Source organism: Aquila chrysaetos, chromosome 3, assembly GCF_900496995.4.
Source record: "Aquila chrysaetos chrysaetos chromosome 3, bAquChr1.4, whole genome shotgun sequence".
NCBI classification, from domain to species: Eukaryota; Metazoa; Chordata; class Aves; order Accipitriformes; family Accipitridae; genus Aquila; species Aquila chrysaetos.
Genome location: NC_044006.1, coordinates 40,453,318 through 40,480,804, shown reverse-complemented (window position 1 = coordinate 40,480,804; position 27,487 = coordinate 40,453,318). Strand labels below are relative to the sequence as shown.

At 39.1% G+C, this 27,487-nt stretch overlaps 1 protein-coding gene across 2 annotated transcripts in view; it reads left to right on the top strand.

Moving 5' to 3' along the window:
• The window catches only part of CHN2 (chimerin 2), a 169,220-nt gene that overhangs the window by 52,247 nt on the left and 89,486 nt on the right, over positions 1-27,487 (top strand). Inside the window, exons 2-3 of one of the 2 annotated variants that reach the window (XM_030008390.1) lie at positions 17,399-17,437; positions 24,745-24,800. In XM_030008390.1, coding sequence (XP_029864250.1) covers positions 17,399-17,437; positions 24,745-24,800 — 95 coding nt within the window. Of the gene's footprint in view, positions 1-17,398; positions 17,438-20,616; positions 20,849-24,744; positions 24,801-27,487 lie in introns of those variants that run through there. The other variant, XM_030008391.2, reaches the window with a different exon arrangement.

Sequence of the window (27,487 nt, the reverse complement as noted above, 5' to 3'; positions counted from 1 at the left end):
AAGAACTTGGGATTTTTGTTTGCAAGATTGCCAATTAATTTGTTTACTGGGGGGTTGAAGGAATGGAGTATGAGAGCTGCCACGTAGCAAAAAATACCTTATCATTTCAGTTTTAAGTTTCAGTCTGGAGCTGCATTCAGGTTTGAGTAGAATTGAAATTCTATTGAAACAGAAAAACAGACTTTCTCCAGTGCACTGTATGGTCTGCTCTGCTCTGATTTAGTTCCCTGACAGCGTAAGACTCTGCTACCTAATTTAATACATTAATATTCATTGGGTAGATCAGTATTGCACTGTTGGAGCCAATAAATTTTGGTTTAGTTTAAAATCAGAGATGATATTTTATACATTATGTTAGCACACAATTTTTATTAGCATATCAGACTGTGAAAGAGTGATGCATTGCAGGAAAAAGCCGAGTATTTCAAGTTAATTGCTATTCCATTAAGTAGAAGTGGTGGTTTCAGCTTAAAAGAGTGTAGAGAAATGTTTGGCTAATGAAAAGAGTGCTCAGAGTGATAATAACCGTTTGATGCAGTGAAGATGCTGGCTGAAAATACTCACCTCAGCGGTCAGAACTGAAGGCCCTCAGAAGCAAGTGGTGAGATGGGACTAGTCCAGCCTGCAGAAGCACTTACGGGATGAGCCCAAGAGGCAGCAGTGCCCGCTGAGGCCCCATCACGCTACTAAAAATAAAGAAAGAAATAAACAGCCGCCAAGATAAACATTCAGCAGCAGGTTTTTCTGACCTGACCTGCTCTTTTTGTCCGGAACAAGTACTGCCAGAGAGCAGAAACCACATTAAAGCCCTCGGTTAGAGGGTAGCTGGTAGACACTGGTGTGATCCAGCAGATTCTTCTGCGCCATGCCGCCGCCACGGCCGCCGCCGGGGCTGTGCTCTGCCGGCGTGCTGCCAGCCTGCACGGACAAGCGGCTCTTCTTGCAAGGGCTATGGCGAGGGCAGGGAATCGAGGCAGGCTGTTTTCTTTACCTGCTTTCCTTCTCTTCTCCTCAGCCTCCTGCTGTGCTCTGGGCAGGTGTGGAGCCATCACTTTTTGGGATGTGCCACCAGGTGCGAGCACAGCCACTCAAGCTCCTTCTTGATTTTCATCCACACCCTGCAGCTTCTTAATTCCTCCGCCATGGAGGGGTTGCAGCTGAAATCGGGGTGGAGGGAGGGAATTCAGCTCCCGCTGCCTGCTATGGAGATCTCCATTTGGAAATGTTGAAGGAAAGCTCCTGAGACTCATTTCGACTCATAATGCAACAGCAGTTTTCTTCCCCGAACCCCTCTTCAACGATGTTCTCAACAGCTACCATTGATTTCTGTGCCCCGAGTGGAGCACTGCAGCACTACAGGGCTATTTTTTTTGGATTGGAAATATTTACTCCACTGAACTTTGCACTGAAGATTGGATATGTTTACTTCTGCCTCCCTCTCTCTCTACCTTGCCCCTGCTTTGTGCCAGTGTAGAGAGCCGCTTGTTTTTGAAACGTGCTCTGTTATTTGAGGCAGCAGAAGTATTTGTGGCTCATTTTATGATGATGTCTAAAGGCCAGATTTGAACTGCCATTCTGCTGCTGCACAAGGCTCGGGGCAAGGTGACTCCGTCCCCAGGAAAGCTCAGAGAGGCTGGGAGAAACACTGCGTTGTTTTTCTCTCTCTTACGGGGTGGAGATTAACACAGGGAGCATTTGGAAGAGTTAGAAATTAAACTCAAATGTCTGAAGTTTCAGTACTGTCCCTTAATTGCAAACCCATCCTTTGTCATTTCTAGATGTCAGGGTGTTCCTTCCTGATACGTCCCTGAGCTGTGTCACTGGTTTGTCTTTTGTCTAGCTGGACCTGTGAAACTCTGAATAAAAAATCGGTAAAACCACAAAATTTATTTTGGAAGTCAGTGCAAAGAGGGAAGAAAACGCACTGATCGTCCCATATACTCTTCTATGAAAAATCCACTGAAACCTGATGTGATCAAAAGAGTTGTAGTAAGTGCATGAGATGGAGTACACAGATCACACTTGTAGAAATAAAGACTGAATCTTAATGAGTATATAAGGTAGAGAAATCTACATCTATATAGGCTGGTAAATGTGTATGAACATATTCAGAAAAAAGATGGACCTCGATGAACTTTTTCAGCTATACTAGGATGTAGTCACTGGAACTCATCCATTTTAAATCTGATTGTATAGTACTGGTGTTTGGTCAGGGCTGCTGTGTTTTACTTTTGTTATAGGTCAAGATTCAGGTTTCAGTTCTGAAATAAGGTTGTCTTCACAATATTTATGGATAAAGGAATTTGACTTAAACTGGATTTGAATTAAAAAGTGCTTGATGCTGCTTCTAGCCTAGGATTTTGGTAGTTTTTTAGCTTGGCTTTTAAAGAGGTTTTTAATAATTTTTTCATCAGGTTAGATATTTATTTCAGCGATGAGCAGAATCTGTGTTCAAGCAGTGGATAGTTTGAGGAATATACTTCTGTAGTTCTGTAGGTCAATTTAATCTTTACTTCTTTAGCAGTTCGTGCAAATTCTGTCATAGGAGAATACTTTTATAGATCTGGACATGGGTGCAAAAATAAAGTGCCCTTTCAGTGGCCAGAGTTTTGAACTGTAAGGGATAAATCAGAGAGTGGCTGGCTCTGGCTACTATTATATAGTGCATGAATAAAATTATTATAATTGATAAACGTAAGTTCATGATACTTCAGTGTGGAGCACCTTGCAGTCACTGGTACTGAGCTTACTGAGAGGAGCATGAGAACCATCTGCTGTTAACACTATGGCCACTGGGTGTTCTGAGCTTACGATGCTTATATATAATTCTGGACAGCTCTTTGGCCAAAATAAATCACTCCCACCCTACTGAAATCAACGGAGCAATTTTAAGTTTTATAAATCAAAGTTTGGCACTCTCTGATATAAAAATTTTTACTGAGTTGGAATGTCATGGGGGTCTCAGTTGTAGGCTGCATTCATTTTTTACCTCCTAGGAGGTATTCCTTTAGTACTGATTATGCTACTTTATTCCCAATTACATTCACTTTTTGATAAATTTAAAGCTAATTCATATTCTGTAGCACTTTTTAAGTAAACCATGCAAGTATTTGTAACCTATTGTTCAGAAGACAATAAAGATACTCATTTAGATGCAGAATAAGTGGTGCAGGAATGTAGTGCGCTGGTCTAGGATACGCAAAAAGTAGTATGCCTGCTAGGCTAACGCTTCTGTAGAGCAGCAGGAGCAGTCAGGGCTCAGCTCTGAAATCTAGGTTGGAACTGGTGCAGGAAGACACCGCTACTTTGAAGGACATTGCAGCTTAAAAGTTGAATCTGTTTTAAGAGAAATCATAAAAGCTGCAAAGGCTTTCTTCAGAGCTGGCATCAAACCATTTTGGCACCTAATCAGTCATCTCTTCCATTGTTACAAAACCATTGGAACATTTTCAAGTGAGTGTTTTGAGATTAGCATTTGTACCAGGCTCTCCTGCTATATTAAAAGTGCCTGCAATGCATTTCTTGGGGAGGTGTGATTTGCAGCTAATGATCACGAAGCACCATCTCACGTTGATTTTTTGTTAGTGCTTTTGCGCACAACCACTGGGTCGTTAGATGGAAGCTCACATTTCATGGCTCCTTCTAGCCAAGGGTTATGTAATCATAAATTGTCTGCGGCAGAACTTGTTGTTCTCCTGAATTTCACTGTCTAACGGCACCAATTGTGTGCCTCGTGGACCTCATCAGATATACATGACTGCTCTCAAATCTGGCCTTCTCACCCCGGTGGGGACTGAGTTTTGGACCCTAATGAGTGAGAAGCTGGGAGGAAATGTGGTTCTTCTAGACAATAAATTAGTTTCAGAAAAGAAGCATTTCTCTATTGAAAATGTTTACCATTTGGGGACTCTGGACCAGACTTTGCACAGCAGCAGTGTAAGTAAATTGACTGGCATCAGATAAAATGATGCACTGAAATCAAACTGTCGAGCAATAGAGTATAGGCATGTCTTTGAAAATACAATGAAGTCAGGTACTGTTCTCTGGTGCACCTTAAGCAGGGAAGGATATGCTCAGGGTGAGCTGCAGTTTGCTTTTGAATAATTCACTGTTCAGTAGAAATAAGTTATTACAAAACCTTGATCCAGAATAATTTTATTATTTATGTGATGTGTCACTTCAATAAAAATGTAACATAAATGTATTGAGGTTGTTTTTTCTCATGCTTGCAAAAGGAACTAAATCTCCACCATTTTTCTTAACATTTATAAGGAAAGCTTCCTAATGTAATAATAAATCAGCTGAAGTTATCCCTAGTGTGTTTGTGTGATGCTCCGTGCTTCTTAAATTTTTTTGTTTAACACCATCTTCTTCTGTTTTCTAGCTGTCTTTGCATTGCATTCAGATGCAACTATTCTCTTAATAGTTAGGGGAGGATGCTGTGACTGGTACTTACGACTCTGACACGGATAGCCCTCCTGTTACCCTTTTGCTTTTCCATCCCTTTTCCTTTTATCTGTTGGATGCTTGCCGCACACTGTAATCATAAGCACTTTTAGGTCAGCAACTGCTGTGTTTTATTTTTAAACTGTACTTGTTAGCAGTTGGACATAACACCAAACCTGATTTTGGGTTCCAAATGCTGCCATAATGGGAATATTTAATGATAATAAAATGCTTTGCTTCTTTCTCATTTGGAGTTCCACCTAATCTGACTATGCAATCAGCAGTTAGTAGGCAGATCTAAATGAAATATTATTATGCTATAAAACTGTTGATGCATAAGCATTTTTCCAACATTTGGTCTGTTAGGCAAAGTATATGCTGTAGAAGAAGCATTTATTGCTTGCTTGTAAAAATGAAATATAGTATTGGTAAGTTAGCTGGAAGCTTGTAGATATTCTAAAAAGATGACAAGGTAAGCTAAGCCGTAGAGCTAAGCTGAAATTGCTCTGGAGGTCTTTCTGAATAGCTGTCAGTTTTATGTTCTCCTAACACAATAAGGCACTCCCAGGAGGTGGGAGTCTCATGGGATAATTATTCTTCTGAGGTTTAGATTGGTTTTGCTATGCCTTTTCCACAGATGGGTAAGACTGTCTTATAATTATTCTCCTCCTCTTTCAGTAGATTTTTCTAATGTAGAAATTAATAGAATTAATTTTGTATACATGCACTGTACTTATGTTACCTAGCATATTAATGAATTTCAAGCGATATTGAATACTATCAGATGGCAATAGTAAGTGGTCCAGTTAGCTTTTATCTTACAAATTGGATTGAAGTCTCACTGTGCTTGCCTTTGAGATGTGTTTCTTTTTAATATTCAGGTCTATTTTCTGCTGTCATAAGCAGGCATATTTACTCTCTCAGCCTGGTTTACCTTTAACTATCCTTGAAAATAACAAGCACAAGAAGTAAAAGTTTAAAATAAATGTATATTTTATAATTGTTGAATATTTTTGTAGTTCCTGGTGCACAAAGCTGACACAGTTGCTCACTATCTCTCTTTGAGCATCAAATAATGTTGATGAAATGAAGCAAAAACTTGGCAAAAACTGAGCTTCATTTGGGGTGGCTTGTAGCGCAGCACACTATCTTAGTAATTAGTTACAAACCTTTGGTATTGCCAATAAACCCGCAGACAACCAGCAACCTCAGCCTCTGGATTCTCAAGAAAATCTGTATTTTGGGAGGTTTAGCTTCTAGGATGATCTGACAAGCTCTGACAGGCTTTCCTGTATGATATAACAAACATATAGGAGAAGCAGGAAAATCTTTAAAATAAAAAGTTTCACATGGATTGGTGTCTTTACAAGATGAAATATCCTTTCTAGCTCTGGTGGTGTTGGAGATGAGAGCATTAGCTCAACTTTTTACCCAGCTTTCCTGTCCCCCAAGATTAGAGCAGAACTGGGGAGCGATAGTTGTTACTATGACTTGCAGTTCTTGCTCGGCACCAACCCTTCCCCTTAGCTTAAAAAAATTGCATCATACTGGTTTGGAGATTTGCCAGATCTTTCCAAAGGAAAGGCTTGAATTTGTTTTGGTCTCCCTGCTCTGTGCTCCAGAGTAAGATTAGTCAGTTTTGAGTCTCTGAGCATGTAGACACAAGTTTGTTCTTTGCAAGTCAAAAAATACTTGAACGTGAACCTTGTTTAGTTAGATGAAGACCGGTACATTATGACAGGAACAAAGCTCTCCTTAGTTTCATTACTTGGAAGCAATTGATGGAAAGCATCTTTTTTGTGTCCATAGCTATTGATCTGGCAGCGTACCGGTACCTCCATACATGTCCTGTGAGCTTAGACACAGGGACAAAACGGCTTCTGTAATTCTGCAGTGCATTTAGCTGGGTTTCATCGTCAAGGCTGCGATTATGTCCCGGCATTTAAAGAATTCTGACTCATTTGCTGTTTAAAGGGGGGACTGTGCTGGGTCATAAAGATCAGCTGTTTAATTTTGGCCCACAGAAAAAAAATTAGGATATCTGACGTCTAAACTTTATCATTTGGAGTATAAATCACAGTAGAAAGTGTACTTGCTTACTGATATTGTATTGCATATTGGTTATTATTTAAATGCTGGAAGCTTATAGCAAATATATTTGCTACGCTTTTGATGAATATTGCTTCTTTTTCCTGTGCCTCTGACATGAAATATATTAAATATTATTGTGCAAAAACCATAGCCTTATTCATAATTAACTGACCTTACACAAAGTGTTTTAGTGGGATGAGTTAGAGGGTTTTTTCCCAGTTGTGGCACCTGTGAGTATCTTTAAAAATAACTCCAAAGAAGAGGATATTTTTTCCTTGCTGTACTGATTTTATGATCAAAGATCTGATAGATGAGCTTTTAAGTACTGGCTTGACTGTCTTCTGAGTGTATCTGCAAGATAAGTGGGGTAAGAAACAAATTTTCTTTGTGATTTCTACAAGGGTGAAAAACAATTCCAGAAAAGTTACTGAGAAAAATTGTGCTTTCTCCTTCCTTTGTAATTTATTTATGTAAAAATAACGAGCCTATCTCTGATTATACAGAAGCCATTTTTACATGGGAATTACTGCTTTCACTGTATTTTATTTACTTATCACATATAAAGAAGCTTCCTGCGTTCTAAGACACTTAAATACAGTATTCGTGTGTTATGTGCATCTTTAAAATTTGCAAAGTAGGAAATCGGGATATTAGCTGGGCTGTAGTCACGTTTTCCTTTATACATTACAGGTGGCTAAATTCTGTCCTCCCACTCAGTGTCACTGGAGGCACTCATACATCTGTGCTAAGAGTGCTGGTTTGGATTTGGTTTAATTTGATGATGAAAATGTTAGAGATATGGGGTTTGCCTCATATGACATGGCATTAACCAGTGTTTCTCTAGGGAAAATGCAGTCAATGTTTCAAGTTGCAAAGCAGAATTGGCACCTGTGCCCAGGCACCGGGATATTTTGCACAGCCTTGTTGGTTAGTTTGATAAAACTTGTGGAAGACCTAGGTGTATTTTAAATTTTATAGTGTTTCATACAAGGTGTTTTGCAAATATATGACACTATAAGAACTCATTATCAACTGTAAAAGTGCCAAGCTGTAGTAAAAAGCCCTTGGAAGAATTACAGACTTCCACAAGGCAATTAAAATTCCTCCTGAGTAAGGAAACAATACATAAACCATATTCTTCTGAGGGGAAATAGTCCATGATAGTTTTCTAGCAATTTTAAATACTGGTAGTAACTCTTTTATTGCTAAGATTGCAGGGAGGATGGTGTAGTTCCATAGACCTTTCTAAGACATAAGAATCTTGTCAGCATAAACATATTATTATGGAACCAAATTTTAAGAAGATAAACATTTCTCTGTCATTTAGATCCAAATTAATAACTGCAGGAACAGCAGTACTGGGGAAGCTGTTAAATGGTGGGTGGCAATATAATAGGAAAGACTTGTGAAGTGCTTGTCCATTTGTACAACATACTTGAAGAGAAGGTGGGTGCCTCAGTAATAGCTGACATTGGTTAATCAAGACTATTTTTTTAAAAGAGATAAATTGAGGATCCAGAGACTAACTTCACATAAAATAATAATTCAGTTGGCCTTGAATGTAATTGACACACTTAGATAAAACTGTCCACCAAATTATGCAATTAAAAGAAAAATGTCATGTTTTTGTAACAGTGGAAGTACACAGGTACAGTATTGCTTCTTACCCTAGGAGCCCTGATTATTCAGAGTTTTATCAGAGAGCTGTGGGAATGATTAATATGCTTGGCAGGTGGGTGGTGTTTTTCCTGTTTTTCATGCTTTAATGTGTAGAAGCAAATATTGCAGCAATACTACAGGACCTGTAAAGGAAGCCAAAGAAAGGTCTAATTATTTGCTAAACTTTTGTTCTTCTGTAGGTCATTATGCATGCTCTGGATGGCAGGGTAGTTCTCATCTCTGATGTCCGAGGATTGAAATTGTGTTTAGGCTGCAGAGTTCAGTAAGGTCCCTAGTATGTGAGTAGCCCCTGTGCCGAGTACGACGCATTTTGTGGTCTTTGTAAAGTTACCAATGTAAATTCTCTGAATCACATGGCTTTGCTGATTGAGATGAATTACTGGGTTTCCACTTGATTCCAAGTCTGCAGTTTTGACCTTTAAAAATACTTACATTTCTGTATCCAGAGAAGGGCAAATGCAGGGCTACATGGGGAAGATGGAGGTGGTCTCTGAAAAGCTGTTGAGCAGCCTCCACAGTCAATTGCTGGACTAGGACCACCTCATACCCTTGAATAGTCAAAAGCAAACACTTGTGCCCTTGCTTAGGGAGATGATAAAATGACAGATTTCAAAAATAACAGAGTTACCAAAAGCAGTGATTTGGATTTTGCTAAAGGTTAATTAAGTTTTCAGGGAATGTGCTGGCTCCTTTGACAAGCCAGATAACGGGCACCATGTCAATGTATGAGTGCATTTCTGGAACGGGGAATGTGCTGACACTACTTCAACATAAATGCTCTAATTGAAATACTTCATGGTGACCCTTTTAATGCCATTTTTTTTGGCATTATTGCGGTTATTTCAGTCACATGCTTTTTCATACAAAGCCTGGACTGCTTTGCTGAGTCCAGGGATCATTGGCTGGAGGCGGGGGGGGGGAGGGGGGGGGTTTGGGGCGGGGGCACAATTTAGCATGCAATAAGTAAATGACTGGAAATGCATTGCCGCATTCTGCACAGTGAAAAAATTACTTCAGCGGAGCTATTCTCATATATGCTAACTGATTATCTGGTCTTGATTTTTAGCCAGGAACTATCTGGTCATTAGTTAGAAGCTAAAGTATATCTGTGTAAGATAGGAGATGTGCTAATGTGATGTGATTTAACTTACGTCATCTGTTTATTCCTACCAAAGAAATGTCAATCTGTCAGGCAGAGCCCTGATTGTGCCATTTTAATGTCTTGATACCTCTGGCTTATAGATTAAAACATGAAAATGTGAAAATAACCGTGCTACATTTTAATTACACTGGCATTAGTGTTAAAATAGAGAATGGTAACAAGCATTGGGGCGTAATTTTTAGTGACCAGATTAAATTTAATGGCAGCTATTAACTTAAACAGATTTTTGGCAATCAAGCATGAAGGAGATATTTTGTGATTTTTTCCATTGTCTACCTTTCTAGTTTTTAGACACAAACCTTTAATGACTTGCATGAGGAAATCTTCATTGTTGCTTTGTGAACAAAATGTTTCAAAGCACCTAAATCATGGAGGCTCTTAAATGCCATCCAAGGTCAAATAGATTCAGTGTGATTCAGCATTAAAAAGGACCTACCTGCCTAAGATAAGGCAGTGTGAATATCCCTCTGCACTCTTAAATCTGTAGGAAATACTTAAAGCATTGGAAATATTTGCATCACCTTACTTAGACCCCTGTCAGGTTCTTGGATATGCTCTCTGGAAGAGCCTGTTTAATTTGATTTCTTGGGTCCCATGCAGTAGCCCTAAGTCTCCTGAAGAGACTTCTAAAACTAGAATTGTACAAATACCTTTCCCTTTTACACTTCTCCTATTGCTATTGAGAACTCTCCTTATTTCTTCTCTCCATTTCCAAATTTTCAATAATATTTTCAATGCTTTTAATTCTCTTTGAATCTGTGCAGAATAGAAAGGCATATTTTTTAATTAAATGGGATAGTGCTCCAACTGGATGGTCATAGCTGGCTGAACACCACTCACCAACTGCAGAACCTGGCTCCTTAAGCTTTTGTTCTACAAGTTTAGCTGTGAATTTAAATAATTCAAATCTCGTGTGATCTGTTGGAGTAGGTCCCTAATAATTCACTTATTTCACACTCGTATTTTATTTGATACTTGATAACTCTTCTAAATTATTAAATTTACCTATTTGCACAATCTTTGATCTGTGTTTTAGTAAAACAGACATGTGCGTTAAACAAAATTTTCCATGGACTGACCACCTATTAGTGGAAAGATACTGTTTTGAAATCTGAAGCAAAAGCAGGAGAGAGCACAATTTGGAAAGACTCTGATTTGTAGAATGGACTAAATAAGCTACCTTTACAGCAGTGGCTTCTAATAGCAAGTTTATGGTAGACAAAAGCAGCAGATACAAAATAGCTGTCAATTTATATTGTGGTTATTAAAAGCTTACTGTTTCAGTCTAATTGCTGTGCAAGAGGGAACTCCACCCCTTTTGTGAGCATTTTTTGACATTTTAAATTACACACTATTGCTGAATTTTTTTTTAAAAAGAGAATAGCGCAGTGGGAAGCACCCATCATCTGAATTAATATACCAATTATAAACTATGTTGCAAATAAACAATTTGATCATTTCTGTTTCTGTGCCTTATGCTGAAAGTTGAAGTGTCTCATTAAAACAGAAGCTGAAGTCTCATTCCATATTTTAGCTGTCCATGTAGTGATGACAAGAAAGTTCAGCAACAAAGCTGGCAACTACTGGCTCCTCCATGGGCAACTGTGCGTTCTGAATGAAACATTAAACAGAGCTTTTGACACACTGAAATGTTTCAACAGCTACATCACTAATTATTAACTGCAAAAGAATTAATTTTGCTCTTCAAAGGAACGGTGACTTTTCAGGAGTTAAAGAGAGGTACTCTTTTGACAGTATGATTATTTGCAACTTAAAAAATAAGAATGTTCTTTCTCAAAGTGTAGTCAGATGTGCCTGCAAGGACAGTTGCTATATGTAATAGCGGTAATCATAATGCCCAAAGGTATATGCCAAATGACAATCAAACATGGAAAAAAGTGCCTATTTAACATAGTTTGCAAAATGACTGCAATGTGAGATAGTTGTGTATGCATATATATTAATTGGTGAGAGGGCAAAATAAATGAAAATAGCCCTTCACCATCCACAAGATTAGCCACTGGGGTTCGGATAAGATGAAAATGAGCTGCTTTAATTCATAAGTTTTAAGCACAGAGTGGAAAGTAAATAACGCAGTTATGTTTTACGTGTTGATAAAGAACTGACCTTATCAAAGAAGACCCCTTATTACTCTTTCACTTTAATCTCCATCCACCAGTATATGCTGAGGACTGCCTAGCTGGAAAACAGCTTGGCAGAAAAGGACCTGGGGGTCCTGCTGGACACCAAGTCGAAAATGAGCAAGCAATGTGCCCTTCCCTCGAAGAAGGCTGATGGTATCCTGGGCTGCATTAGGAGGAGTGTTGCCAGCAAGTGGAGGGAGGTGATCGATCCTTCCTCTCTGCTCAGCACTGGTGAGGCCACACCTGGAGTCATGTGTCCAGTGCTGGGCTCCCCAGTACAAGAGAGACATGGACATACTGGAGAGAGTCCTACAAAGGGCCACTAAGATGGTGCAGGGATTGGAGCATCTCTCCTACAAGGAATGGCTGAGAGAGCTGGGACTGTTCAGCCTGGAGAAGAGAAGGCTCAGGGGGACCTTACCAAAGTCTATAAACACCTGAAGGGAGGGTGCCCAGAGGACAGAGCCAGGCTTTTTTCAGTGGTGCCCAGTGGCAGGACCAATGGCAGTGGGCACAGAAATGAAACACAGGAGACTCTGTCTGAACATCAAGAAACACTTTTTCACTGTGAGGGTGATGGAGCACTGGCACAGGTTGCCCAGGAAGGTTGTGGAGTCTCCATCCTTGGAGATATTCAGAAGCTGTCTAGAGGTGGTCCTGGGCAACTGGCTTTAGGTAGCCCTGCTTGAGTAGGACCAGATGACCTGCAGAGGTGCTTTCCAGCCTCTACCATTCTGTGATTCCCCATTATAATCAATTGTATAATACAATTCTGCCTGTATGAAGAAAAATATAAGAAAAATGTATGTGCCTAAAGAGATGAACAAACACTGTTCATCTTTCACATAGCCTTTTACTCAACAGTTGTATGTTATTGTTATATATAAAATTACATATATAAAAAGAAGAAAAATGTATTTAATAATATACGCTAACTTAATGTTTTAGAAACAAAGCTATAAATATGAAAGTGTATATGGTAAAACTGTGAAAAATCTCTTTAAAGGAAATATACAAAAGGCATTAAAATACTAGTAATTATTAGTCTTGGTCCTGAAAATAACAATAGAAGGTGAAAAAATTAGTAACTAGACTTGTTCATCTGGTGAATCATTTATCTGCACACTGCCAGTAAGCCAGTGGCTTCCAAACTGGCTCTTCCTCACACACAAGTGTCTTTTCTTGCACACGCAGGTCATAGTTTTAAAATTAGTTGTTACTGGAAAGGAAGTCTGAACTTCAGACAATGGTGGCAGAAAATCCAGGCTAAGGCACTTCTTCCAAGGTGAACTGCAGAGTATTTTTTATAATCCTTTAGTAAGGACAAAGGCAAAAAATTTATTTTTCTCCTCTTTCTTAGTTGCTATGAAGAAATTAGCAAAGAATGATGGTCCGGCCTTGGTAGCTGTCCTGCTACTAGTGTGCATAACTCTTTACTACCATAGGAATCATTAATACTTCTTAGAGTATCTAGAACTGGGCATGGTGTATAGCTACAGTATGGATATTTGTTACCATTCCCCTTATAATTAGAAATGCCACTTACAAGTCAGAAATATTTGATTCATGTGACATAATTTGTGATCTTTCCTGTAAAACAGAGTTTCCTCTTTCCAGTCCATTACCAGTCTTGGTAGTCAGAAGAATCAAAATTTTAGCTTAGTCGGTATCTTATTAGACCTCCTTTAGCTTGGTCAGTACTAGTGCTGGTAGCACGAAACCACAAGCATTGGCATTATATCATCATCTTCACAAAGTACAAGGAAGTAGTAAAAAGCAATTCAGTCATTCCAGTGACTTTCACAACTACATCCAGAAAGGTGTCACTGTTGGTACAGAGCCAGGCATGGCGAAGAACGAGGTTTGAAGTCCATGGATAACTTTACCTACTGTATAATTAATGTAAGCCCATTTCTCAGAAATTGCTTAAGAATAGCTCTGAGTAATGTATTAACCATTTACCACCCATTATTTACAGAAATACTGTCTTCTGTCTTCATGTTTCTTTAGAAAAAAAACCTTACATAGTTTTGCTTTTTATCTGGCTGCTTAAAGCTTTGCCAACTTTTCAGTACTCCCTTTACTGTAGTCTTTTTACATTTATTCAGCTTTACAGGGCTCCGTTTTATTCCTAAGACACTTCTCATCCTCTCTACTCTGTGAAGAGTAAAGTAAATAAAGTAAAGAACTAACCTGCTTTTCCTTACTCCCACTTTCCAATTCCACAGTATCATTTTTGATTTGACAATTTTCTCCAGTATCTTTATGTGTCAATTATGCATGCAGTGAGAAACCTTCTGGTAGCTGTAATATTCCCCAAGAGTTAGCATTCACCATTCCTTTTGCCTTTGCATACAACTAACTTCTAGTTACTTTGTTAGGTCTAATAAATCTTAGCCCTCTCAACTGGTATGTTTCAAAGCTTTTAGTTAACAGTATTGCCTATAATATTATTTGTGGAAGTCTCTCATGCTTTTTGCCCATTCTAGTCTTTCCCGTGAGTACTCCTTAGGTGTTCTGGTTTTGCTAAGGTAGTTTCCAATACATTATTGGTAAGACTCGAAAGAATAAAAAAGACCTAAACTGGACACTCTGTAATTCTTTTACAGTGAGTCTCTCTAGACTCAGAAAGGTGTATCATAGCTGGCCATGGGACGTTTTGTTGAGCTTTTCAGAACCGACTCCGAGTTTCTCCTGTGACAACTGCTTTCAACCTTAGCTGGCTCAGTTGCTGAATTCAGACAAGGTGTCGCCGTCAAAAGTGTGAACGCTTCAAGAAAACAGCAATAGGGGAGACCCTGTCTTACCACCTAAGGGTACCTCAGTGAACCCCTTTTCCCATGCTGCCAATCACAGTTGTCACAGGCATTATGATCAAAGTTAGTATTGGGAATATCATTAAATGAGAGATCAATGTGGGGCATTTGTCATTTGTGCCAAGGCTGACTGATTGATTGATTTTTGCTAAGTGGCTCAAAACTGAGTTCTGTGGTCCTTGCTGAGACCATTACCCTGCGCAGAACTGAAGGCAGAAGCTGTGGGAGTTGAGGTGTCACATAGTAACTGAGCCGACCACCCAAACTATTATTGGCAACTTCTGTGAACCTGCTGTATTAAGTCTAGTGATGGAGAGTGGTGCATCATTTAATGAGCAGAGCTACTTTATAATAAAAGAGGACTACTAAAAAAAGAAGCGGAACAGAAATCTCAAAAAAGGGCAAACAGTAGTAATCCCTTCTGCTCAGGTAGGATTTGTCTCATTTGACCCCTGACTTAAGAAGGGCTGAAGTTTAGTCTAATCTAGTCATCCAGGATGGGAGTCCTAAGACTCTATCATACAAGGAGGAGAGTCAATGTTTTTCTCTGGTGACTCAGATGTGGTAATTGCTGTCCTGAGGCTAATTTCCACACCAACAGCCATGTAGAATGGCATCTTCGGCTGTACATGGGGGCCCAGTGGCCTCCTTCCACAAAGGGATCGAGAGGTCTATATCTGGGCTCTGTTAAATACCTCCCTGATCCTTAAGCATGACCTCTGTTTCCAGGTTGTATTTAAACTAATTGTTCTTTATTTCCCTACAAATGGATGCCATCAAATGTCATGCATGATAGCTTGACAATAAACAGTGTTAATACTATCACCTGTATGGAGTTTTGTTCCCTGTGATTTAGGGGTGTGTTATCAGCTGGAAGGATCACAGAAGATGTTGCCCTGCCTCGTAAGGGCGAATGTGGAACTGGTGACCCGTGATTTTCCTCCAAGCGTGCTGCCCTTAAGAATTATTTTAGCTATTGAGGAATAGTCCTGTCCGCTCTTTCCTGGGCTGACAGATTCATAATCATGACAAATCTAATGTAATCATCGGGAGTTTTGTTTTATGACTATCTCCTGGATGATTGTTCTCTACCTAGGCTGCAGTGTTTCCACACCATCAGTCTGTCTCAAGCTAATGAAGCACTTTATGGCCACTTGTAGATCAGCTTTCACTGTTCAATTTACTGTGCTCTTTCTCATTAATCTGGAAGACTAAAGCACTAACTGGTACTCGTTGGTTTTTCATTGTTTTGCCCACTATCATTTCCTTTTCTGAAGTCACAAGTATAGATAATCAGATATTTGCATTATCTCAATGTTTCTCCTACTGGAAAAATACATTAAGTGAACAAGCAAATTCAGAAATTCTCTTGCAGCAGTGCAGAAGTGTGACAGAAGAATTTAATACACAACATTATGGTGTTATGGTAAACTATATGTGGAGCAACAGATGTATAGGTAAAAAAAGAGTAATACATTACCATTATAATGTGAGAGGAGAAAAAATTAGTCAGCTCTTGCATGAATAAATTTCACTGGTTTCGTGAATAGCTTCATATAATTTAAAATAATCCTTCTGTATAATGAACTCGCAAGCTAATTACTCTTGGATTGCCACAGCACGGTATAACTCTGACAGTCTGGGAGTATTTTGAATTTTGCCAAAGTTGTTAAGTGGATACAGGTGAAACTGGAATTGAATGGGTTTCCTGATCAATATATCTGCAAGTTGTTGCAGGGTATTATTCAAGGCAGTAACTGCGATCATTGCTAGATTTATCCTTTTTTAAAACAATAGAGTTAAAGTGGCAGATGGTAGTTAATGATTAACATTCCTAGTAAACAAACTTTTGCAGGGATATATTTAAAGTGGTTGTGTGTATATAAATAGACAAGGAGCATGAGCTATGCAACTATAATTGAATTACATTAGCATAACTTAAGTAGAAGTTTAGTAAATACCAAAGACGTTAATTAACTCGCACAGTATTAGGAGGTTAATGACATACCCCCTGTAAATGACTCTTCAAAGTGTTTGGCAACATGGCAGTTTAGAGCCAAACTAGTAGCCGGTACCCCAGCCTTTGTGGCTGGTGTATGGTGACTTACTTACCTCCTAGCGCTCAAGCTTGGCCTCTGCTGGGATTTCTGGAGGTGGAAGCAACAGCCTTTCTTGCAGAGAGCTGGAAACCTCCCAGTGGCGTGGGACTGGACACTGGCCGTGCGCTCCAGCTGCACCTCTCTGCCTCCCAGCCTGGAGAGCCCTTTGCTCGCTGGGCTCTACGCGGCAGGGGCTGGGTTAGCTCAGACTCTACAAACTTACGCTTTTAAACAGAGAAGCTCTGCTCCCTCTGCCAAAAATTTGCCCAGCAGCATTGTATAGCTCTTGCACTAACAGAAGATAGCAACTCTTTTTGAGCCCCTTCAATCGATAAGGGCAGTAATTGTCTGCTTCCAATTGCAGGTTTTGCAGTCTTTCCTTTTTCTAACTTTTTATTATTATTGTTGCTGATGCAGTTTCTGGAAAATAGGCCAATTACATATTCTAGTAGGTTCGGGAAGTGTAATTGAATCTCCTTGTTGGAACTGTCGGGTCTGTGTGTCAGAGTCCAGTCTGAGCTGTGCATCTTTTTAGCTAAAAGGCGTGTGTTATTCACTGGTGCTCATTCGAAAATCTTAATAGTGGGGTTAGAAGCCTGATTGAAAACCAGTAGTGATTTGTCGGTTTATTATGCCAAGTAAAGTAAATAATGTAGTTACCAGTCTAGTTAATTATTTTAAAAATACTGGTGAGTCAGGAAACTATATGCAAATTGGTAAGAAATTAATTCCAGCTATATTTGAATAATTTGGAAAAAGCACATTGGATCCACAAGTGGTTGAAATTTATATTCTTCTCTCACATAGGAAACTGTGCTGTAAATGAGCTAGCATCTCTCTTGGGAAAGAAATGTGAAATTTGCTGACAAGCTGAGGTCTCTTAGCAGAAAAATGCATGCTGACAGTTTGACCCAGTGGCCAATTGACTGATTTCTTTCCTCCTTTTTACTTCTATTTTAGATGCTGAAGAATACCAGCCTCCAATATGGAAATCATACTGTAAGTATACAAGAAATTTGAATAATCTTAGTACGTTACCAGGGTGTCACTGTTAGGTCTTTTCCCTTTTTTGTTTAGAAAAAAGACCTAAGTGTACTAGGTGCTTGTAGAAATTACTGTATGGGACAGCAGCGAAACCTGAACTTTTTTGGTTCTCCATGGAGCAAGTGCAGCAGGGTTACAAGTGCCAGACTTTCTGGGTTGCCTTAGAAGTGTGCAAATCCTGGGTTTCATGGTTTCTCTGCTGAGATTTTCAGGAAGGATTCCAGAGGTAGAGGTTAATGCTTCGTGTGTTTACTAAAGGTCAGGCTTGAGTATACTTGTCTTTTTATATGGGTCACCAAATCACTTTAAGATAATAATATTTTTGATCCTTAGCAATAGAAGCTGATTTTTGAAGTGGTGGTTTAGAAGTTGGAGACACCATTATCAGTTCTTTGAACCTTCCTGTCTGCCTTTAGAAAAATCATTTACATAGATTGCAGTGCAGAAGTGCATATTTTATGCTCTTTTTGCTTTGTTCCAAATATAGTTGCTAATAAAGTAGCATAGATCTGAGACAAAATATTGGCTTTTAAAACCCTTATTAAAGATGGCCTTTAAATTTGATCTTTTTATTTTAAACCCTTACTGGAACTTTAATGAAACTGCAGCTTTGGATGCAGAGGTTTGGGGGTTTTTTGCTGTTTTCAGATACAGAACTATCCTAAGCAAAAGTCATCTCTTTTATTGTGGCAACTTCAAATTCAGTACAGTGCCATTACCAAAATGTAACTACAAAAAGACAAGCATCACAGTAGTTACGTGCATGTACATGTATAATTTTAAAGACTGGAATAAACTTGTTGACTTCACTTATATGCACATTAAACTACCTTGCTGACTTCAAAGACATCACCTCTATGTTACCCGAGAATGACATTCTGCCTCAGAATGGACTGGGATTTTTTCAACCAAAATTTGAGTATGCCATTAGATTACAAAAAATGCTTCTCAGAACACTGTTTTCTAGAGACTTATCTTTTTTCTTTTTTTTTTTGTTGCAGTATTTTCAAAGTATAAGAAAAACCTCCTTAAAAGTCAGCAAGAGTGTATTGATATGAATTGGACCATTCCAGCATACTTTGCTGTGTACTTGGAAATAAGCAGACACTTGATTGGGTTTTTTCAGAAGAGGAACCTGGCTTACTCAAAATCAATGGAAAAGCTCCCATTGACTCTGGCGAGACCAGGATTTGAAATGACAGATGTTTCCTTTTTTGCAGGAAGTTTTCATTAAAAAGTCAGGGAGTAAGCACATGCCTTTACTTACCTTCTCTTAGTTGCCCCACTGGTGCAGCGGACAAATCACTGCATGCAGTGAAAAGGTTTGGTTATGTTTGCGTGATAGCTTACACATAATCCAAGGAAACTTTTTTTAAAAGTAAGAAAACCCAGAATGAACTAATAGAATATGAATATATAATTTCCCATTCAGATATATGTAGGATGCCAATATTGTGGTAATGACAAAGTCAGGGCCTCAGCATCTGAAACCCATGCATGAATGACCATGGAAAAAGTTACACAGCTCCAAAATGCAGAAAATAGTTTAAGGTTACAGAGATTTACTGCTGACACTGCTTAGCCATAGACATACATTTTTCATAGCAATGTTAGGTAGTATATGCTTCTTTACTCTTCTAGAAAAATCCAAGTCTGGTAAATTAATTATAGAGGTTATGTCCAACGATCGCTTTAGTCTATGATGCAATCTACTGTCCTGTCTCATCACAGTTTTAACTTAGTGTATGTATTTCACTCTTAGCAGTTTGTGTTTGCTGCCTATTTAACAAATATTTTCAGTGTATTTTAGCTAGTAAATTTTAAAGTTTGCTAACATACTATTAAGATACTTTGCATGCAGTTTTGATTTCTTTTCTAAAAGTCCTGGATAAATTTAGGTGCACTGTGTTGCATTTGATTGATATCATGATCAAGGCTTCAATCCTTGTAGCTTCTCAACAGAGGCAGATTTTCCTGTTTATGCAGGCAAATTATTCAAATAAACAGTATTGCACATATCCATGGGCAAATGCCGATCAAAGTGTAACAGCTTTCAGAATCCAAGCCTTACTCTTTGGCATAATGTACAAGCTTGTTTCAGCTCTGTTTGGAAGATAGATACTTCTAATGCAGAGGATCCTCACTTACGAAAAATTGTTAGAAGGTACATAGGTTTCACAGATTACAAGGTTTTTCAGACTTCTTCTGATAGCCCTAGGACATAGAGAATAAAAGAAATGGCAGGAATAGTTTTGTATTACCAGGAAGGGACTTGAGGAAAAAATCCGGAAAGTTACTAGCAGCCAGCAATCTCCAGGCAGTGGATTTGATTGCATTTATACCCAAGTAACAGATCAACAAATAAATATCCTGTAACAGATTTCTTTTTGTAGTCTGCTGTATGTTAGGAATGTTATACAAAGTGGCATTTTGCCTTTTTACCATCACTGAGGTAGGAAAGAAAGGAAGATAAGAATCACAGACATGTGGGTTGGCAGGGACTTCTGGGGTGAGCTGATCTGGCTTCCCACTCGAAGCGCGACTATTGTCCGCTCTAGAGCAGAGCAGCCATGACTTTATCTAGCCGAGTCCTGAAAACCTTCAGGGATGGAGCCTCTGCCACCTTTGTGGGTAACCTGCTCCACTGCTGCACTGCCCTCTTAGAGCAGAACCAGTGATGGTACCTGCTTCATGTGACAAGTAGGCAATTTGCTGAAACAGCATAGTCATTTTTGACTTCCAGCTACAGCACGTATGTGCTTGAGTTTTGAAGATATGTAAAACCACTCTTTTTCTCCTTTTACCACTCTTGAGATTGGCATGTGCTAAGCAAGTCTAATGTCAATGCCACTTCTATGTTTATTTGCATTATTTAAGATCAGTACACTGGTGTGAAGCAAAGTGGCAAGGCGCAGAGCATCAGCTGATGCCATGCTTCAGCCCCTCACAGAGTTTCCCTGCCTTCTGCCCTTCATCAAATAATAAGCACAGTGTCTGAGACTCAGTTTTGTTAGAAATTAAGGCTTTATTTCAGCCAGGCACTTAAGTTCCTAATTAAGCATGTGAGAAATTCCGCAGAAATAGGACAGCTCATATTGTTCAAGCTCAGCACGTGGATAAATGCCTGACTGAGATGAGGCCGAGGAGGTAAAACTAAGGAACTCTATGAAACATTCTCAGAGAGAAGGCAGTATGTTTCTTTGCTGCTTTATAAAAGCAATGATAGGAATTTTTCCTCTCCGCTGGAGCATCAATGAACACTAGTTGTAGGTGAGTTAACAGAGAAAGCTTGAGTTCCTGACACACTGCAGAATGAAAAAAGTATGAAGAAACTGGTGATAGTCCTTCTTCCCTGGCAGAAAAGGAGTAAGTGTTGATTTTTGCATGCCATCCCTTTGTTTCTTAGACAGATCAGATTTCGGAATTAGACAGTTCTTTCTAAAATATTTTGTAGAATTTCCCTCTTTCATCCCCTGAGAGAAGACTTGTCCTTTAGCAGGAACAAAAGAGAGATGTATATTCTAACTAGTTACTTTACATCTCAAAGAAATGTTCCCCTAGAAATTCAATAATAAATTAAAGTTTTGTTAACTTTATAAGTTCCCAGGTGATTCTGATATTATGAATGCTGGCAAACTATCTGAATTATGAAACTGATGAACATGTTCAAGGGCTGATTAAAAGGTACTGCATTTTTCTATTGCAGTGCTGCATTTTGGTCTAATATTTAGTGTGTATTATTACTGTGCATTTCATTTGCATCTGATGCTGAACAAAAAGCTACTCCCAGTCTGATGCTGTTCTCTAAGCAGTAATAATACATTTTCTTTTTGCATGCAGTTGACTTCTTATAAGGTTAATTTTCTCAGGGCTAAAATAATAATGCATCATTATGTTCAAGTGTCATCTTTTTTATGATCACAGGGGGTTTGTCTTTAACCTGCCTGTCAGTTCTAAATGCTGGAATAGACTGGGTCAGATGTCGATCACTGCAAATAAGTGTGTTTTTCTATTATTTCAGTTAACCATATCCTTATACACTGGATTCTGTTTTAAGATTTTCAGAGGTGGGGTGGGAAAAATGAGGCAGAAAGGCAAGGCTTGTTTGTCATTCAAGCAAGTAAGTGACGGGCATGTGCTTTCTGAACTTCTGACCATCTCCTGGACTCTGCTGGGGTCTCAGCAATGTCAGCCATTGCGTAAGTGCCCAGCACTTTGGAAAAAGTATATAATGGAATCGGGCAGAGCTGCAGGATGTTCAGCACTTCTGAAAATGAGGTCACTTAATGAGGTGTCTACGCTCATTGGAACTTAGCTGTAGGGCACATTTTTCTCAAGTCACCTTAGCCATAATACTGCACTTGTATTCGTAGCCTGTTAGCAGGCTTTCATATAGCAATCATTTGAAGCAGAAACAGGAGAGAACCTTTCTAGAGAAGAACACAGCTTTTGGTAGGGTCACACTTGCTTTGCTCCTTAATACCTTAGTCTGTGAGATACTGCCTTTTCCTAGTTTTTCACTTAACTGCACTTTCACTGTTGTTTTACCTCCTCCACCCCTTGCCAGCTGTGTGCCTGTCTGTCTCTTCTCTGTTGGTTGTCTCCCATTGAACTGCTTGGCGACCCTTACCACGATGCCACTGGTGGTTCTCAGTCCTTTCTTTCTGTTCCCAATCTGTCTTCTCTCCCTCCATCTAATGCTTCTGCATCTCTCTCCAGTAGTTCCACTGGATTGTCTTTCTGTCAATTTAATGTATTTCAGTTTAAAGCTAATATGGCCAAATCTGAATTCTTTATCTTTCCCAGGAAATGATTTCCCATTCATGATGTTTTCTGTGATTACCACCATTCACAATCTGAATCATGCTTGTTACTTGGGGCCATTTTCTCATCCTGCACATTTAAGACAGCATATAATCTATTTTTTTTTTAATTCTTATTTTTATTTATATAGTAATACTCTTACTACATTTTCCTTTGATGTCTTTCTAAATCAGATATCTTTCTCAGTTCAGATTATTGTGCAGATTAATTACCCATGCCTCTCTGAGAATGACAGCAACCTTTTCCAGTCTATTCAAAATACAGTTGTTAAAATGATTTGTCTTCCTTGCATTCATCATGAATCCCTGCACTGATTCATCCCACTGCATCCTATCAGCATCCAGTTTTTTGTGTTTGCTTTCAAGTCATTCATATATCTGCCCTCTCCTGTTAGTCATTCCTTCCTTTGTTTTGCAAAATGCTGACTCTTCTCCCCACCCTTGCTTCTTTAGTGCTATCAGCCTCAGAGATCCTTTTGGTCATTTCAGAGAGCTCTTTGCTTTTCTCATTTCTTATAAATGTAGCACATCACAAGATAGGCTTCCTGAGTGTTCTTCAGACCAGCTTGTTTTGCACCGCAGCTATCAAGGTTATCTTAGAAACAGCCCCACTAGCTTAATTTGCTATGTCCGTTAATATTTAACAGGTTTAATTATTGAAAAATAGGATTTTTATGAAGTATAATTTTCAATTAAAATTGAAATTGATAAGTTGGGGAAATAGATCTTTTACTTTAAATGGGATGCAATCATATTCTTGCGATATTTTGAATCCTTAGAGTTCCTTCTCTCTACTGGAAATGTATGGGGAAAGAAAAAAGTTACTGTTTTCCTCTTGGATATGTTTAGTATTAAGCAGTAGTAACTTGCTGAATCAGTAGTTATGCTGATTTCAGACATTCAGAAATGGACACTAAAATCATGATATTGGGCTCCAGAATAATCAGAGTTTTAAAAAAGAATCCGTGATTTTGAAGCAAAATTTTCATGCTTTGCTTGGCAATTCTTTTGGATACACAACTCATTTGATCACAAAAGAGTAAAAGGAAGGCTTTGAATCTCAGTCACACAATTGCAAGAGGTAGGAAAGACCACAAGTTATCATGAATCTTGTGCAAAAGTAGTGGGAGATCTGGCAGTCCTGACTGATGCAGGTAAAATCCAAAGCCTTGGTACAAATTCAGAGCTGGATCACATCTGTATGCATTAAACCTGATAGGGAATATAAGAAATCATAAACTCTCCTTCTGTGCCCCTCCAAGGAACCAGGGATGAAGGTGGGGTTGGGAAAAGGAGAGGTTATGGTTTTTTCCACTTTGACATTAGCAGAGAACAGAAGCCCCCAAAGCTTTCACATCCCCTGAGTGACAAACTTGGGTGCAAGCTGAGGACTCCCCCACTTCTCAGATTTCATTGCTCCTAGCCCCATTTAAAGAGAAGGTGCAGAACATGGGAGAAGGTGCTGAAGAGTAACACCATTTCAGTTCACTTTCTGCAACAGGGCTTCTGTGTTTATCAGATCTACAGGCATTTATATTCCTCCCATAATCTACCACCTTTCGGGGCATAATTCTGAGCTTCACAAGCATTATGAAGAGCCCTGTCCTAGAAACTCGGTCTTTTAAAAAAATTCATAGACACGACATGATCTTTCCAAATACAAGAAGGTCAGCATACAGAAGGCCTTTCTCGAGGGAGGCAGTCCAAACCTCTGGGATTTTTACTGGAGTTACGGAGAGACAGTCTGTCTGCGCTGGAATTGATTACTGTCATTGCATGTCAGCTTCTTCTCACGACTCTGGAGTGGAAAGGAAGGAGACGATCTCATTAAATACACGCAGTGAAGAGGCTGGGGGCCAGGCTTCAGTGACTATCCCTAGCCTCAGGTCTCTCTCCTCCAGCCCTCGGAAGATTTGCAAAATTGATCCAGGGCCATTTGAATAGGGTGTAATTGCTCTGAAAGGAATGTTTGTTTGCTCGTCAGTAAATGCCAGCAAATCTTGAAATAAGTTATGAGATTGTGGTGAACCCTTTCAAACATGCTGAACTTTTTCTTGGCCTATCCAAAAAACCACTGGTGTTACTGGTAAGCAATCTGTTCTTGAGTTGTTGCAGCATGGTATATGCAAAAGAGAGATTTTATCCTGAAATACACCTGATAAATCTTTCTAGCTAGTCTTCCCTTGTATGGAAATGTAATAACAAGTACAAAAGGAGATAATACTTCTAAAAGTTAAACCAATGATCACTTTAGTTAGTTTGCAGGTCACCAACCGATTTTCATATAAATTACGTAGATACACTGAAATACCTTCATTTGCTGTCCTTTTCTTTACATTTGCATTTTTCTCTGCAGCCTCTGGCTAAAAGGACTCATCTGAATAAAAGTTTGTGCATGTTGCCATCTTTTAATGATCTGTACATTTTTGTGTTTGACAGTGTATCAATTGCAACAAGAGGCACCACGTCCCAAGAGAATCATCTGTCCTCGGGAGGTCAGTTCTTCTTTTGCTCTACCTTGTTATATCTGAATTGTCAGCAGCATATGATTACCAAAAAAATCTTTTGTATAGTCTGTGGGTAGTATTTGCTTTAATTTTTCTAAGCCATTATTTTATATAATCATTTTTCTTAAGGTTGATTTATTAAAGCAGATTAATATTTGCCAATTAGGCATGGAGGCCTCATTCTACCACTAGGAGCCCCCTCATTAGACAAACGCTCATTAATCATCGCTTAGTGTGCTTTCCTATATACTACCTAAGGTTTTGTGTTTCCTTGTCAAAGTGAAGTTGTATTTTCTTCCTGCATCTGCATATTAACATCTGTGTGGTATGTTTCAACACGATACATGTAGCTCCAGTTAGTTGAATGCATTCTGCCAAGGATTATGTTCAAGTTAAAATACTGAAGCGATAGCTGAAGAGCTTAGTTCTGTCACAGAAACTTTCAAGATTATAGGATATTTAGAAATCCATAGGGCTGCAGGTTTGGCTGAGTCATCTTGTCTCCCTGTTTTCTTTTTCTGTATTTCTCCATTTCTGCTTAGTTAAATATGTCAGTTCCTCAACCTGCATGGCACAGTAGTAATGGAAAACATATGTAGATGTCTCTGCTCAATCAGTAAAACTGTGATAGCTTTATCTTCTATAATGGCAGGGACAAATTTTGTGCAGATAGACATGTAATACTAGTAATAGAAATACTAAACGCACGAAGTGATTGCACGAGGTATAAAAGATGATGTGAAAGAAGACAGAAACTGTGGTTCATCAGCGTGATTTATAGCTCTACTCTCAAACATCGTCCTGAGCTCTAACCTGCTTCCCACACTGTGTACCCGTTGAAGTAGAGCCCTAGCACAGCATCTGTCAAGTATTAACAGATACAGTCTCAAAACAGTTTTGCATGGGGCAGGAGGTTTTCTGCTAAGGCACAGGTAGTTGCCCAGGGTCATGAAGAAGATCCATTGCAAAGCCAGGAATTGAATCCGGTTTTCCTGAGTTCAGCCAGCACCTTAACTAAAAGACCATTGCGTTTTTCTCTCAAGTGCCATCTACCAGTTGTTTCAGGGCAGGGAGGGCAGGGTCTTGGCCTCAGACTGAAAGTCTTCAAGCGCTGTCAGTTCAGGGTGATCCCAGGACATATACACAGGATGCCAAGAAGGGCAAGCAAAACACCAGAGTGGGCGAACCCTTGTGTCATCCTTTCTCACTGTCAAAGACAAGGCTTGGGGAGAAGGAGCACGCCGTAGCCCTGGGAGACTTCAGCGCACGTGTGCTGAAGCGTTTTAACAAGACCTTCCTCTCCGAAATTCTCCTGCAAAACAAATGACAGGTAGGTCTCTGTGGCTGGTATTCTCTGAAGGAGAGGACATTAAGGTTTTTACTAAATGAATATCATATATCAGGTATTAAACTAGTAGTGGTATAGTTGAAAATAGTTAAGGTAAACCATTTATTTACTTCCAGTGCAGCCTTAGAGGAATTTCTCACTTTGTGTGAGATAATAGTTTATCTAAGGTGTTTTGGGGTTTTCTTGATTCTAGTTTGACTTCAGTGTAATCTGATGATTGTATGGGCTTGCCTCACTGAAGATGGTGTCTTATTAATCCTAAATTTCTGTCAGTTACATAGAAAGATCTCAACATCTAATTTTGTGTTATGTATGTGAAAATATATTAATTGGCAATATGATAGTTATGTAGTATGCAACGTGATGCTCATCCAACATCTGGAGAGCAGGTGTCAGCAGGATGTGTGACTGACAGGGAAAAGATTTATCTCTCTGTGTGCATATCATAGGAACTGGACTTTGTTGAGGGTGTTCTCTTGTATAATTTAGGATTGAAACTGCTTCAGACAAATGTAAAAATTGCAAACAATTTTAAATCCTTCATGCTTACTGGAAGATGTCTTTCATTCATAATTGCCAAGTTCTGCACTGTTCGCAAGGAAATTGAAGCATCTGCTGCAAACAAAATCTCTAACACCAACAGATAAACTTGTGAAGGTCTGGAGGTTTTTTTTTCTCTCGCCACTTGGCATTTTCATCATTCCTCCATCTTTTCCATTGCCATCTTCCACATTCCCTGCATTCATTTGCTCTTCCATTACCTCTCTGTTACTCCATAGTGACAGGGGTTTAGCCTCAGATCTCTGCAGTTCTACCATCTGATTTGTGTGGATTTCTTGATTAACTATACTGTGGAGACAGAAATCACCTCTCCTGATACGCAAACCACCATACTAAAAGCTGAGACTGTAAATAAAACATGAACATTTATATCTTTGTGTCTTTGAGCTTTGCTATCATGATTTTCCTTTTCTTTTTTTTTTGCCTGCATAAATATCTTGTCAGCGAAAGCAGGTCATTCCTGCAATGGGAATCATATTGAATGAACTGTTAGGGCTTCAGGTATCTAACGGCTTTTAATTAATCACCACTGGCAGTGGGACTAGTGTGAATACCCTACCTTCCCAATAACATTGGATTTCTGCCAATATCCTCATTTGTAATCATATTCCTTCCAGCAATGTTTTAATGATTTATCTTTTAAATAGAAAAAGGTTCGTTTAAAAGCACCATTCAGGTAGAGGAGCAGCTTTTAAATATTGTGCAAGTGTGATGATAGGCACCAAAGAATCAGATTTGTGTTGTGAGGAAGTCATATTATAAAGTG